This window comes from Hyperolius riggenbachi, chromosome 11 (genome assembly GCF_040937935.1).
Source record: "Hyperolius riggenbachi isolate aHypRig1 chromosome 11, aHypRig1.pri, whole genome shotgun sequence".
NCBI lineage: Eukaryota > Metazoa > Chordata > Amphibia > Anura > Hyperoliidae > Hyperolius > Hyperolius riggenbachi.
Window position 1 is genome coordinate 140,499,652 of NC_090656.1, and position 16,049 is coordinate 140,515,700.

Consider the following 16,049-nt stretch of genomic DNA (forward strand, 5'->3'; position numbering starts at 1 on the left):
CTGAAATAAAATACTTGAAAAAAATAGTACCCTAAAAGTCTAGACTGTCCTGAAAAAAACAATATATCACTTTGATGGCATAGTTAATAAAAAGTTATTGCTGTATGAAAAGCGACACAACTAATATGCCAAAATTGTCAGGAACCTTAAGGAGTAAAACCCTGGAACCTGAAGTGGTTAAAATTGTTTTCTACATATTCATAACAGGAGTTTCCTGCTGATCTCTTTGGCTGCAATAGTGTTTGAATCACACACCTGAAATAAGCATGTAGCTAATCCAGTCAGATTTCAGAGGCATCTGATCTGCATGCTTGTTTTGGGTCTATGACTGCATTGTTTTAAAAGGAAATTTTAATATTGCAGCCTCAATGTCCCTCTCAGTTCAAGAGTTCTTTAACCAGGGGTTCTGCTAACTACACCTGGGCATCCGAAGAAAGGGGAAACAGAGAGCCCGATATAGTGTAGTATGTATAATCAAAGGCAAATGAAAGTAAGTGAATAGTATTACTCACAGACCAGGGTCACCGTATAGGCAACCCTTGTAAATGCAGGTGGGGAGATTAGACCTGTCCCCACTCAGGATTAAAATGTCGCTCTCTGTAGATCGGAAGATAAAGGGTATATAGCACCCCTCAAACCCGGGGTGGACTCAGGTATCGCAGATAAGGTAAACAGAGGCATCAACAGGATAAAAATTGTTAAACTTTACAATTTCCAGGGAGGCAGTGGTGGACTTACCTCCCCTAAAGCAGACATAAAACTCAATTTTCAAACACATACAAATTTATTCACATACTCCAGAATACAATGCAACGCGTTTCGCAGGTATAATCCTGTTTCCTCAGGCAATAACGGGGAGGAGATTATATCTGTAAAATCAGAGACATAAAAAGTGCCATCGGACTAGTGTTTATATTTTTGTAGATAATGTAAATAACATTTTATTTTTTGCAAAAACCTTGGAAGTTATCCCTGGGTACTAAGGGTGGAATATATGTGAAATAAATGGATGGGGGAATCCGTAACGGGTATTGCGGGGAAAAAAGGTAATATCTTCTATAACAATTGGTGTGTTCTAAGTACCGTACTAAAGTTTCTGGGTCAATTAGATGGTTGGGTGCCAAACGACGGGGGGAAAAAAGGCACAACGGGGACTATAAAACCAGTGCGTATGGGCTAACTTGTTTATAATGGGAAGGAGCGAGTTAGAATAACACATAAGTGTATGGTCAGGCAGGAAGGGAGCATGATGGTGATAAAGATAAAAAAAAATTTGCAAGGCTTCACTTACCAGTATCGTCACGTGGCAACTCTAGACGTCTCTGTGCTGGTGTCTGTGCACACCTTCTGTTATATACTAGCAGCAAGTGTGATTATCCAATTATGTTAATTGTGGGAGGTGGGGACTGTAGGATAGTGTGGGCCATTCGGGCTGTGGGCTAGAGGGGGGCATGTCACTCAACCAATCAGTGTGCGTGTGAAAGGGGGGGGGGGGTATTGGTGTGACCTAAAGGTGTCTGGATAGTGTAATGGTTAAGGGCTCTGACACAGAAGACCAGGGTTCAAATCTCGGCTCTGCCCGTTCAGTGGCCCGTTCTATTCTTGTATAAGTGAGGTATAAAGGTTAGCATAATAAGTTGTTCATACAATATAATATTATCAAGAATGGACTAAGAAAATAGAATAAGAATAAAAATACAAAATTAATAAAATTGATTATGTATAAGATGGCTTAAAATACAAGAAATATGTTACTGATAATATAATTAAATCTATTAGATATAAAAATGACATGGGCAGCACGGTGGCGTAGTGGTTAGCTCTCTCGCCTTGCAGCGCTGGGTCCCTGGTTCGAATCCCAGCCAGGGCACTATCTGCAAAGAGTTTGTATGTTCTCTCCGTGTCTGCGTGGGTTTCCTCCGGGCACTCCGGTTTCCTCCCACATTCCAAAAACATACAGATAAGTTAATTGTCTCCCCCTAAAAAATTGGCCCTAGACTACAGTACTTACACTACATAATATAGACATATGGCAATGGTAGGGAGTGGATTGTGAGCTCCTTTGAGGGACAGTTAGTGACAAGACAATATATATATATATATATATATATATATATATATATATATATATATATATATATATATATATATATATATATATATATATATATATATATATATATATATATATATATATATATATATATATATATATATATATATATACACACTGTACAGCGCTGCGTAATATGTCGGCGCTATATAAAATACTAAATAATAATAATATACAAATAAACGCATGAAATTAATATGTATAAGCAGGGTGTACATTTTTTGTAGTTTAAACCGGTAGTGTAGCATCAACAATAGATCGTAATTTTTACCCAATTTACGTACGATATCTGGTATTGCTTATTACAATATAGACGTTTCTGCTGTGATTTTCTCTATACTCTGTTAACTGTTCAGTCTATTCAATATGCGTAAAGCAATAACAGGGAATTGGTACAGCTATAAAAACTTAAAACTGCCAAAAGCATGATAAAAAGAGAGGACAGGGTTTAAAAGAAAGCTGCGTGTAATTTTGGTTCAATTAATTTTTTCTAATTGTTCACGAAGACCATCTGGAGACAAAGTTTTTAGTATCTGTATCCAGAACATCTCATGTTAAGGAGATCAAGAGAATCTGAAGGGTTTTGTGGTATGGTTTCGATAATGGTAATGCAAAATAAATCTGGAGTACTATTGTGCTCAGTGGTGAAGTGCCATGATATACTATGTGGGAGGGTATTTGTTAATGATGTTTCGCTTGTGTTCACCAATCCTGCTCCTCGCAGGTTGGGTGTTTCTCCCCAGGTTATTGCCTGAGGAAGCAGGATTATACTTGCGAAACACATTGCATTATATTCTGGAGTATGTGAATAAATTTGTATGTGTTTGAAAATTGACAGTTTTATGTCAACTTCAGGGGAGGTAAGTCCACCACTGCCTCCCTAGTTTTTAACAATTTTTATCCTGTTGGCGCCTCTGTTTACCTCTTCAGGGCATCCGAAGGTTCGGGCTAGCTGGGTAGGCTATGAATACCACCTAAGGTCATATAGCTATCTAAAATGTTGGTAGTAAGTTTTTAAATGAACTATTTGCAAATGCAGCAGGAGGAAGTTTGAGATTTTTTTTTTTATGTTCGCTTTTAGCTAGATTGTATGAGACTAGCATATTCTAGGCCATCTGTTAGGGCCCATTCACACCTAAGCGATAAGTCTGTGCTTTTTAAAGTGCTAGTGCTTTGTTACCTTATGGCAGGCGTTTTGCGATTAGCGCCAATCGCAAACGCGTTACCTGCAGCAGTTTTGAGGTCGTTCTGGAGCGATCGCGGTAGAGTGCTTATAAAGCGATGGCCCGCTCTGGAATCGCGGAAGTGTCCAGTGATTTTTACCATGCTAATTGTGGTAAAATCACTCGAGCAAAATGCTAGCGCTAAAAGCTAGCGTTTTGCGATTTCTGGTGTGAATGGGCTCTTTGTGGAGACTAATTGTATTTAAGATAATACAGTTTGTTTTGTGCCCTTTCATTACCTTAAATTCTGTACACACAGGGACCCAGGCTCTACCACCATATTTTTCAATTGGATATCACCAATGCAGATGGAACTATAATGATGAGGATGATGTGCGAAATGTAGATGCTAGCTTTGATGAACATGACATACCTTATGATGTTATCTGGTTGGATATTGAGCATGCTGATGGAAAGAGATATTTCACCTGGGACCCTCATAAGTTTCCTACTCCAAAAAATATGCTGACAGGCTTGAAAGAGAAGAGGCGGAAGGTGAGCCATCCTCCATCTGATGCTTCAAAGTTTATTTGCTAAGATTGGAAAGTGATTTTAGATCCCATCATGGTGAAGACTGCTAGAATGTTAGTAAAGTAATAGTCATGTTAATTGATGTACCTGCAGCGTGTGTGGTAAAACCTTTCTGTAATTCAGGACCACCTAGATTCATTACAGAAATGTATTACTGCAGGTGTGATGTGTGACTGCAGTTTGTATAACTGCTGTTTTAGTAACCTTTTAGCAATCTTTACCATTACCTGATATGACACAAGTGTTGCAAATGTTAACCGCCTTTAAGAATCAAGGCCTAGTTTGCTGGATCATACAAGTTTTCCACTGTTCCCAGGTTTTCTCCAGCCTCAAGGTGGCCATACATTTAGCTATTTTAGCGGCACATTGACCATCCAAAACGATACTTATCGAATCGTATGCAAATCTGGGCTGTCAATAGCATGCCCAATTGATGATTCGATCCATTTCTGCTCTAGTGCTATATACCAGTAGTGAGTGAAACGCAAATATGGTAGATTGGCACCACTGGGGTGCAAAAGAGGACAGGAAAAGTGTAAATGCAGGGGGCAAACTTACATTGGGGGGGGGTCAGTGGCAGTTGCGGCATCACAAGGCCGATTCCTTCGAGTTTTCATGCTGAATTCAACGGGAATTGGCCTCCAGTGTAGGGGCAGCCATCAGATCTCTCTCTGATCAGATTCAGTCAGAGATTGATCGGTCTCTTGGTGGAATCTGCCCATACATTGTATGTACAGTGGCTGGATAGTGTAATGGTTAAGGGCTCTGCCTCTGACACAGGAGACCTGGGTTCAAATCTCGGCTCTGCCTGTTCAGTAAGCCAACACCTATTTCAGTAAGGAGTTTCTTGGGCAAGTCTCCTTAAGGCTTCTTGCACACTGCAAGCGATTCCGATTCAGATTCCGCTTTTTAATCAGTTTTTACATCAGATTCAGATTCCGATTTGCAGTGTGCAAGGAGCAAACTGCAAATCTGAATCGGAATCAGAAGTAAAAACAGATTAAAAAGCGGAATCTGAATCTGAATCGCTTGCAGTGTGCAAGAAGCCTGACACTGCTACTGCCTACTGAGTGCGCTCTAGTGGCTGCCTCGCAAGCGCTTTGAGTCCGACAGGAGAAAGGCGCTATACAAATACTGCAATTATTATTAATTATTATACATCCTTAGGGCTGGTTCACACTGCAAGAGCTTTTTAAGCTCTAGTGGTTTGAAAAATTATGGGTGAATTTTAATTACATCACATCGCTTAAGTGAGAACACACACATGGCATCACATTAGCAAAAGCTTTTAAAATCACAAGCGCTTAAAAAAAGCTCTTGCAGTGTGAACTAGCTCTCATAGGTATAGGCACCTTTTCCTTCTAAAAAATGTAACTTATACCTGCCCTTTGTACATACATGCTTCAGTAACAGTTGTATTTTCAATGCTTCTTATTTTTCCTATTGTACTACAGATGGTGGCTATTGTGGACCCTCACATCAAGATTGATAGTGCTTACCGGATCCACAGTGAAATTCGATCTCGCAACTATTATGTTAAAACCAAAGATGGAAGTGACTATGAGGGCTGGTGCTGGCCAGGTATACTCCAAAGTTTCCAGGAAACTTTGTTCATGGTTATCTCAGAGATAGTGAAACCTAGAGACCTACATCCTTTACAACTGTTTTTTCTTAGCTGTAATGTCTGTGTCCACAAATATGCCCTGGATTTCTTATTGGGTCCAACCCCAGTTAGCTTTTGTTTTCCTTGGGACTAGTTTCACACTGACACTTGCAGAGCATTTGTTTAAAGCTCATACACACGTCCTGTCTTCTAAACTTGGTCTGTTGGAAGATAGTTGGGTGTGTGTACAACCAAGCGACCAACTAATAACTGGTTGTTTGCCAGATCCAACCGGTGGATCAACCTGCCCAACTATCATGCAGGTTGGAACGTGTATATAGTCTCCTAACCTTTTGGGGACCGACGTACATTGAATCTATGTCCAGCACGTGGTGCTACCGCCCTGACTGGACGTTGATTCAACGTTCGTGCTAACGAACCGTCCCGACGCGATCGTGCGCACCGGAGTGGGAAGAATTAAGCTGTCATATGACAGCTGATATCGCCCCTCAGTGATCAGCAGCCATCGCGTGTGGCTGCTGATCACGTGATCACTACGATCGCCGTCGGATCGTAGTGATCAATTTGACAGCTGCGGCGGTGGGGGGGAAAGAAGAGGATCCACTCACCTCCCTGCCGTTAGCGCGATGATTGGCGCTGCCCACCGCTCTGGCCAGTATCTCTGCTCCTTCTGACGTCAGCACCGGGTCCCGGCTTGATGACGTCATCAAGCCACGACCCGGAACTGAACGGCAGTAGGAGCTGAGATGCCAGCCGGAGCGGAGGGGTCCACTGCGGCTCATCGCTGGAGCATGGAAGGTGAGTGATTGCTGCTGGCACCTGGCCACACGGGGGAGACAGCCCAGCAAGACCCTGCAGGGTCCCTGCTGCCTGACCCCCAAAAACGCCCCCCCCCCCCCCCCCTCCCTTCTGCAAAAACGCCTGGTCCTGAAGGGGGTTTAGGCGGCCGGTGCCGAAAGGGTTAAACAACTTTTGTTGTTTTTTGAATGCAGACGTGCAGTTTGATGTTTAGTTTGCGTGCATAGTATTTAAGTGAGTTGATTGGTTGGCGTGTGTGTACGTACTTGTAAAATCTTGCTGTGCGGTTGGGCATGTTGTGCTTTGTTGGATGTGTGTATAAGCCTTTACTCCCCTACCTCTGGTCCTATTGGTAGCAGGGCAACAAGGAGGCTGCCATATTATTTTCTTTTAAGTAATGCCAGTTACCTGGCAGCCCTGCTGATCTATTTGGCTGCAGTAGTGTTCAGGGTCTAAGGCTAAAAGTATTAGAGGATCAGCAGGATAACCAGGCAGCTGGTATTGTTTAAAAGGAAATTAAATATGGCAACCTACATCTACCTCTCACTTTAGTTGTTCTTAGGTAATTCATGCTGAATGAGGTAGCATGTGAACAACCCAGAGCTGTATTATAAGATAAGGGAGAAGCAACGTATACATTTAAAGTCTCGGTTTTAGCTCTGCCTTCCACAGTTGAGTTCCCTGGTCTTGTGAAAGTTTTGTCTTATTTCTTTTTGAACATCTCTCTTTGTAAAACTTTTTATTTAGCTTTGTCTCTAGCCACTTGTTTTTTTGGTTTTTCACTAGTCTGATTACCTCTTTGCAGTTTTTGTTACATTCCTTATACAGTAATGCTTTAATTCAGATGCAGTCCCCTCATGCTTTAGGATACTAGAGGCATTCCTTTTACACCTTATAATTTTCACATTATTATTTTCCCAAATTGGCCTTTTTTTTAAGACCTAGTTTTATTATTCTTATAAGGTATGTACATTCTACAATACGGTAGACATTAAGAATCTATTTAAAAGTTGTACTTCTCTTTAGGTTCTGCTGCCTATCCAGACTTCACTAATCCAGAAATGCGTGCCTGGTGGTCCAGCATGTTTTCATACGACCAGTATGAGGTAGAAATATCCTCTTTTCTTTTAAAAATCACTAAAAAATAAATGTACATTTGTACTTAATATTTTGTGCTTTTGTGCTCTGTTTTCAGGGATCAATGGATAATCTCTTTGTTTGGAATGATATGAACGAGCCATCAGTATTTAATGGCCCAGAAGTTACAATGCACAAAGATGCTGTACATTGGGGTGGCTGGGAGCACCGAGATATACATAATATGTATGGCCTCTATGTAGTGAGTACACACTCAGAATATATTGTGATTTGATTTGTCTTCAATTTGTTATTAGAAGTTAAGCAAAAGTATAGAACCTAATCTTGGGGCAAAAGAAAATAAAGGTACTTCCGTCTTCATGAAGTTTATTTGTGCCCTCAGGTATCTAGCATTAGAAAATACTGCAACAATAAGCGTGTAAAATCAATTAGCGGAAGTGTGGCTCACCTCACCAGCGGTAAGCGCAGACCTCTCCTGTACACCTCACCCTAGTGACTGATTGCGGCATCAGCAGAAGCCATCACTTGGGAAGCAGCACCAGAGATGAGAGGTCTGCACTCGCCACTGGAATCGCTGGTGAGGTGAGCCATGCGACCGCTAATTGATTTTACACGTGGGGTGGGGTCTGAGGACCACACAGGGGAGACAAGGCAGGGACTCTCTGACTTTGGAATATTAGATGCAGGGACTAAGTGCGTTATCTCAAAACTAGCTTTTGCAGGCATTCCACCGAGTCAGGTCTCCTTAGAAAAGGGACCACTATTATCCACTATTGTGGATCTGCTCAGGAGAACATTACCAAACTAGTGGCCACATCCCCAGATAGCAGGAATCCCTTTATAGTAAAAGCCAAGGGACGGAGCAAAGACATTTCTATAGTACTGTATACTAACTCAGTTAATTGGGAGTCATTTTTTCTCTTCAGTGCTCCAACAAGTGAGCACAGACAGTGTCTAAGCAAGATCAAAATGCACAGTGCTCAATATGCAGAGATTTGCATACGATAATCATGCAACATCTTGCGCAAGAAGCATAGGTCTCGCCAGATAATGCAAGTGCAGTACTTATAGTGTGCTTGTCTGTCCACATTTCTGTGCAGCCTGGATGATACTGTAGCATTGCAGCCATGCACAAGCAAGTCACAGATGGCAGGCAATTCCCTTAGTAATCAGGCAGTAGCTTACACAAGAAGCATAGGTCTCAAGGGCTGATCCTTTTGAGGTAAACAATGTAGGCTCAGAGTAATGTACAGACAGCTATTAGGCTACAAGTGGCTTCCAGCCCGCCCACTGACCACGGCTCATGGGTCTTCGACTGATGTATGACACCTGCTCCTGCCCAATTTCCACTATAGCCAGATACAGAATACAGCAGGAGCCAAAAATCAGGTTTACTATAACAAAAGTTCTATTATATCCGGGTTTACTATACCAGGCGTTACACTCATATACAGAAACAAGGTTTATTAGGTTAAAAAAAAAGAGCAGGTAGTTAACCACTTTACCCCCCGCGGTACGGATTTCTCCGTCCCTTTTTCCATCCTTATAAAACCAAGGGACGGAGAAATCCGTACCTCCCACGCTATCGCCGCTGTCCACGCCGCCGCCCGCTCGCCCGGAGATCAATGAACATTCCCGTTCGTTGATCTAAGCCCCCGCAATGATCTGCTGCTTCTATGAGAAACCGCGTGATCATTGTGATTTTCCCAGCCTCATAGTGCTTCCTGTAAGCGTGAACAAAAACTCACTGTGGCCAAATAGTAAAACTACACCCTAAAGCATTTTACATATACAAATACATTAGTTTTACACATTAAATTAACTCATTACCTCCCACACTACCCAATTTTATTTTATTTTTGTAATTTAAAAAAAAAAAAAAAAAAACATAAATAGTTACCTTAGGGACTGAACTTTTTAAATATTTATGTCAAGAGGGTATAACACTGTTACTTTATAAACTATGGGCTTGTAATTAGGGATGGATGCAAAACTGAAAAGAATGCACCTTTATTTCCAAATTATTGGCGCCAAACATTATGATAGGGACATAATTTAAACGGTTTTATAACCGAGACAAATGGGCAAATACATTTCATTTCATATCCAACCACTCCAAGTACATAGAACAAAGAGAAGGAATACAATCTGACAAGGATAAATCTGTGAAAAGATGGGACATGGAAGAAAAGTAGTGACATACAGCATTGTAATAGAGAGCAAGCAGCAAATCGGTCTGTGAGCAAAGAATACACATACAGTGAAAAGAAGTAACACAAAAATGGCACAAAAATAGATACTATTACAGACCTAACTTATCATATCAAGACCCCATTCTATCAAACAAGGAGTATCCAGCCAGAGCCCCCAGATTTCGAATTTGGACTTCAATATAGCTATAATGGTGCTTGGCAGGGACCTGGACATCTAGTTTACGAAACCCAAAGTTTTAGTATATCAGGGTTTACTAATGAGCTTTATACTGTATTAGCTTGTGTGCTCCCCTTCCCTCAGACAACAGTATTACGCTCTCTACCACCGGCGTAACAATAGGGGATGCAACCCCATCAGCCGCAGGGAGGCCCCAGGCCCCTCTGGGGCCCGCCTGCCATGTGCGGGGGAAGCGTTGCTGCCCACCTGATTTTGGTACCCCCCCCCCCCAGGTGTTGAACTGGCCGCGGCGTCTGCTAGACGCCGCGCCAGTTTATTCCCCACATTCTCCTGGGAGGCAGAGCAGGGCTACAGAAAGATGGTGTCTGAAGCCCTGTACTTTTGTCTCCAGTACTGGGCTTTGGGCGCCATCTTTCTGTAGCCCTGCTCCTTGCCTGTCGGCGTGGGAGATTTGATTCAGGAGGATCGTCTGGAGAGCTGCGCGCCAGAGGCTGGGAGAGGAGATTTCTGTCAGGTGAGTCCCCACCTTATGATTTTCTGGTGACTGCTGCCCACCTTAAAATTTTCTGGTGACTGCTGCCCACCTTATGATTTTCTGGTGACTGCTTCCCACCTTACGATTTTCTGGTCACTGCTGCCCACTTTACGATTTTCTGGTGACTGCTGCCCACTTTATGATTATTTTCTGGTGACTGCTGCCCACTTTATGATTATTTTCTGGTGACTGCTGCCCACTTTACGATTATTTTATGGTGAAACACTGCCCCGTTAGAATTATTTGGCACCTATGGGGTGGAGCCTCATCGCAGGGGGGCCCAGTGATTTCTAGTGGCGCCCCTGCTCTCTACTCCCTCCTTCGCCCTCCACAGCATTACTGTAACCCCCCCCCCCCCCCCCAACATCCCCTACATGGTGGTATTGGGCTGCCCCTGTGCTCCCCTTCAAGAGAACAGTATTCAGCTGTCTCTGTCCTCGCTCCTCACAGCAGTACTGCATAACCCTCTGTGCAAGTTGGCAATCAATTTTTATAGTGAACACAGGGTGTTACCTGCTTTTATCTTTTTAATAGGGCTAAAATGTAATAATGGTTAGTGTTGCATTATTTACTAGACCCCCATTTTCATTACACTTGAATAGAACTACATGAACATGTTGATGCAGAAATTGGCCATTTTAACCACTTCACCACTGAGGGGTTTTACCCCTTGAACATCAGAGCAATTTTCACCTTTTCATAGCTCCTACCATTCATTCGTCTAACTTTATTATTACTTATCGCAATGAAATGAACTATATCTTGTTTTTTTCGCCACCAATTAGGCTTTCTTTAGGTGGTACATTATGCCAAGAATTATTTTATTCTAAATGTGTTTTAATGGGAAAATAGGAAAAAATGTGGGAAAAAATTATTATTTTTCAGTTTTCGGCCATTATAGTTTTTAAATAATGCATGCTACTGTAATTAAAACCCATGAAATGTATTTGCCCATTTGTCCCGGTTATAAAACCGTTTCAATTATGTCCCTATCACAATGTTTGGTGACAATATTTTATTTGGAAATAAAGGTGCATTTTTTTCAGTTTTGCATTCATCCCTAATTACAAGCCCGCAGTTTATAAAGTAACAGTGTTATACCCTCTTGACATTAATATTTAAAAAGTTCAGTCCCTAAGGTAACTATTTGTTTTTGTTTTTTTATTGTTTTTGTTTGGTTTTTTTTTTTATTAAAAAAATAAAAAAAATTGGGGAGTGTGGGAGGTAATGAGTTAAATTATTGTGTAAATGTAATGTTTGTATATGTAAAATGCTTTAGGGTGTAGTTTTACTATTTGGCCACAAGATGGCCACAGTGTGTTTGTTTACATGCGACCTGTAAGCGTCCGGAAGCAGTACGAGGCTGGGTAAATCACAATGATCGCGCCTTTTCTCAAAGAAGCAGCAGATCATTGCGGGGGCTTAGATCAACGAACGGGAATGGATTTTCCCGTTCATTGATCTCCGGGCGAGCGGGTGTCGGCGTGCACAAGAGGCGGGAGCGTGGACAGCGGCGGTAGCGCGGAAGGTACGGATTTCTCCGTCCCTGGTTTTTAAACGGGGAAAAAAGGGACGGAGAAATTCGTACCACGGGGGTTTAAGTGGTTAAATAAGCTTGGATTTAGTTAGTGGTACTTGCATGAAAGTTAAGTGTCGTTATTATAAAATTTCATATAAAATAGAACATGAATAATTTTTCTCCTGTCCCTTAGAGAAGCAAGTTATTTGTAGTAACCATACAATACAGTTGTCTACTTCACTGGTTGATGATTTGATTAAAAAAATAAATAAAATCACGTCCCTCAGGTGGAATTATATTAGCAAGAGCTTTTCAAATCACAAGTGCTTGGAAAAGCACTGCTAGTGTGTTCCAGGCCTGACACTTGCTTTATTACTTTACAGCACCAAGCCACAGCTGAGGGTTTAATTCATCGTTCTGGAGGAAAAGAGCGACCTTTTGTTCTAACTCGTGCATTCTTTGCAGGGTCACAGCGCTATGGTAAGATTGTTTGAGTATGTAATGTGTGAGATTGGATAAGTAGCGCCATCATTGTACTGTGACTCTTGAAATTTGTCTTTTGCAGGTGCTGTATGGACAGGTGACAATGCTGCGGACTGGGAACACTTGAAAATCTCCATACCTATGTGTCTGAGTTTAGCTCTTGCTGGCATTTCATTTTGTGGAGGTTAATATTGTTGACTCATGACATGCACTTCTCTTTTTTTGTGGTAATAATAAAATCTGCTTGACACGTTTATTTTCCTTCTAGCTGATGTTGGGGGCTTCTTTAAAAACCCAGAAACTGAATTGCTTGTTCGCTGGTATCAAGCTGGTGCTTATCAGCCTTTTTTCCGTGCTCATGCCCACTTGGATACACCTAGACGGGAACCTTGGTTACATGGACAGACTAATACAGACATCATACGTGAGGCTATCCAGCAAAGATATGCCCTTCTACCATTCTGGTACACATTATTCTACAATGCCCATCGTGATGCAGAACCTGTAATGAGGTGAGCTCTGCTCAGTAGCACTGTGTGTTGTGCAGTGAAATTGAAATTGATTTGTGCAGTATTGTATGATTTGTTGTGTTTTAAAGGCCTCTCTGGGTTGAGTTTCCTGAAGATATGTCTACATTTGCTATTGACGATCAGTACATGCTTGGTAAGTAATATGTATGCAAATTCCTTAAGATCATGGTGAACATACATTTCAATTTGCATTCTACAGATGATGTTTTTAATGTATCTCATTTATATAATTTTATATTTTACATTTCAGCAGTTTTTTTTTTTCCAATCCTGTCCTTTAGTTCTACTAGTTGTACACATTAACAATGCAACATTGCCACAGCACTTTTTTTTTTTTTCTATTCTAGTCTCTTAGACTGCAGGATAGTGGCATGTTACATAGTGTTCTGTTACTATGCGTCGGTAGGCCTAATGTTATAGGGACCGACACCTTAGAAATATTTCATCTGGTGCAATCAGAACCATGAAAATATTCAGCATTGGCCTTCTGATTCCTCGTCTTATACCTCTGATAGCTTCCTCAGTGTCTTCTTCCATGTCCCTCTGCGGATTCGCTTCTCCCTCGGCAATGACATGTTCCCCGGTGATCAGTGTTGATGAGGCCAGGGGTCACACGCAGCATCATCAAAATCTGGCGACAAACACTATATACACACACACACACACACACACACACACACACACACACACACACACACACACACACACACACACACACACACACACACACACACACACACACACACACACACACACACACACACACACACACACACACACACACACACACTGTCTCCAGATACCAACCCAACCGCAATCTCAGATCTGCACACGAGCTTCTTCTATCCTCTTCTACAATTACCTCCACACATTCATGTGTACAAGACTCACGTGCCTCACCCCTCCTCTGGAATGCCCTTCCACAACACATCCGCCACTCTTCCACCTTTGAAATCTTTAAACGCTCCCTCAAAACCCACCTTTTCCGACAAGCATATTCTCTAGCTTAGGCCATGCACCCACTAAATAACCTAATTACGCACTGCCTGTACATATACTGTATACATCCCCACCTCTTGTTTCCTCCCCATTCCTTTAGATTGTAAACTCGCAAGGGCAGGGCTCTCACCCTTTTGTGTCATGGACTGTTATTAATTTAATTGCTTGCACACTGTTAGACATTTTAGTCATCATGGTAAATCAAACTGTAATCAGCAGTGCTGTATCTAGTATCAGTGTTCATATTTGATGTATATCATTGTCTGTATCATTATGTATCCCTTGTTTGTTTTCTTACATTGTGCAGCGCCACAGAATATGTTGACGCTTTATAAATAAAAAAAAAAAAAATATATATATATATATATATATATTAGAGAGAGAGGGAGCTATATATATATTAGAGAGTTTTAGAGAGTTAGAGTGTGAGAGTTAGAGATAGATATTTTTATATTATCATATAGCCTGCGGCGGGGACGGTGCGGTGGATTTTTGTGGCGATTCGCCGAAAGCGCCGTTTTACTGTATCAGCAGCCTCTGGTCCTTATGGGAGCAGAGGCTGCTGGTATCGAAGTGGTTAAGTTAAGGAGATCTCTGAAGTAAACATTTCAATCCATAAACATCCGTAAACATCAATTAAAATAACTACATAATTCTAAAGTTAAAGACAGGCTGTTAATTAACTGCATGTGAAAATAACTACTGAGGAGGTAACTTAAAGAGAACCTGAACTGAAAATAAAGTCAAAATAACCATACACAGGCCATACTTACCTCCTGTGTAGTCTACTCCTCTTTCTTCTCTCCTGCTTCCCATTTGTCCACTGTGATCATTGGAATTCTCCATCCTCCATTTTAAAAATGGCCATTACCTCATAACTGCTTCCTGGTCAGCACACTGTTAAACTGTAATATCACCCACTTGAGCCATAGGGAAACATAGACATTATATTGTAACTGACAGCTGCTGATATATTTCAGTTCTGGCAAAATATTGTCAGAACTGGAAGGGATCACTGTAAGAAGAAAATGGTGAGCTTCTGGGAGGAACGGATGGTGAGGTTAGTGTGTAATATTTATTTGCAGCTACGTCGTGTTTATTTTACATCATTTTACTCACTTCAGGTTCCTTTTAACCCTCCTGGCGGTTCATTTCTGTCTGGAATTATGAGTCAAAAGCGGTACATTTTTTTCAAGAATTTTAGGCATCCAATTATTAAGTCTTAACTCACCAAAATATATCAGAATAAAGGCCTGTAAGATATCCTGCATATAAATAAAAGACTGTAACACAAATTTGCTGAAAAAATTAAATTTATCAATAAACTGAAATAATAGCAAAACTGTACAAAGAAGCAGCAGATTATATATACAGTATGTACATGCAGTACAGTGTATAACTAATACACCTCCCGTGTGTGGTAGATTTTAAAACATGGAACAGCACACAGGGCGACATTACAGTCCGGGCAGTAGAGACGGGTTTCTTTGCGGACTTTCTTACCCTAGCTATCCGTCTTGCTGCAGCAAACAACGCACATCCTAGTTGGAGCAGCTTTTTTTGGAGTGGGTGGAATATAGTCTGAAAAGTGCCGGCCAGTGAGGCGCTCAGGGTTGACAACATATGATGCACGGCGCCCAATTCGCACATCTGCTGATGAAGTCTGGTACTTCAGACCTATGCTTTCGCACATTTTCCATATAAAGTCGGAATGTGTTCCTGGCCTGTCACTGCGTTGCTTATACAAAATGAACGCATTCCACAGTGATTGTTCCAGCAGATGCCGAAAAAAAAATTTGTAGTATTTTTTTTTTGTTGTTTGCGGACTGCGGGGTAGTATGTCATCGCCTAGTCAGCTCGGTCCACCCCACCCATTGTATGGTTGTAGTCCAGGATGACTTGTGGCTTGTCCAGGACTTTCCCTCCTCGCGTTGTGGTGGTGGCAGATGAAGCATCATGGACAGTGCTGAGTGTACACACGTCCTTCTTGTCACGCCAGCGGAGTGCCAACATTTTTCCCTTCTGCCAAGCCACAATGTCCCCAGATTTTAGCTTTTGCTTGGCGAAGGCAGTAGGCATTTCTCGCCGGTTAGGACGAACGGTGCTGTAGGCATCAGTTTTGTTCCTGATGAGTATTTCAAAAAGTTCAGGTGAACTGTAAAAATTATCTGTGATCACACAGTACCCCTTATTCAACAAGGGCTC

General features: G+C 41.6%; 1 protein-coding gene across 2 annotated transcripts in view; it reads left to right on the top strand.

Moving 5' to 3' along the window:
- The window catches only part of GANAB (glucosidase II alpha subunit), a 109,544-nt gene that overhangs the window by 78,204 nt on the left and 15,291 nt on the right, over positions 1 to 16,049 (top strand). For both annotated transcript variants that reach the window (XM_068261246.1, XM_068261247.1), the window contains 8 exons: positions 3,596 to 3,831; positions 5,322 to 5,448; positions 7,316 to 7,395; positions 7,485 to 7,628; positions 12,216 to 12,312; positions 12,398 to 12,499; positions 12,584 to 12,827; positions 12,914 to 12,978. In XM_068261246.1, the coding sequence (XP_068117347.1) occupies positions 3,596 to 3,831; positions 5,322 to 5,448; positions 7,316 to 7,395; positions 7,485 to 7,628; positions 12,216 to 12,312; positions 12,398 to 12,499; positions 12,584 to 12,827; positions 12,914 to 12,978 (1,095 nt within the window). The remainder of the gene's footprint in view (positions 1 to 3,595; positions 3,832 to 5,321; positions 5,449 to 7,315; positions 7,396 to 7,484; positions 7,629 to 12,215; positions 12,313 to 12,397; positions 12,500 to 12,583; positions 12,828 to 12,913; positions 12,979 to 16,049) is intronic.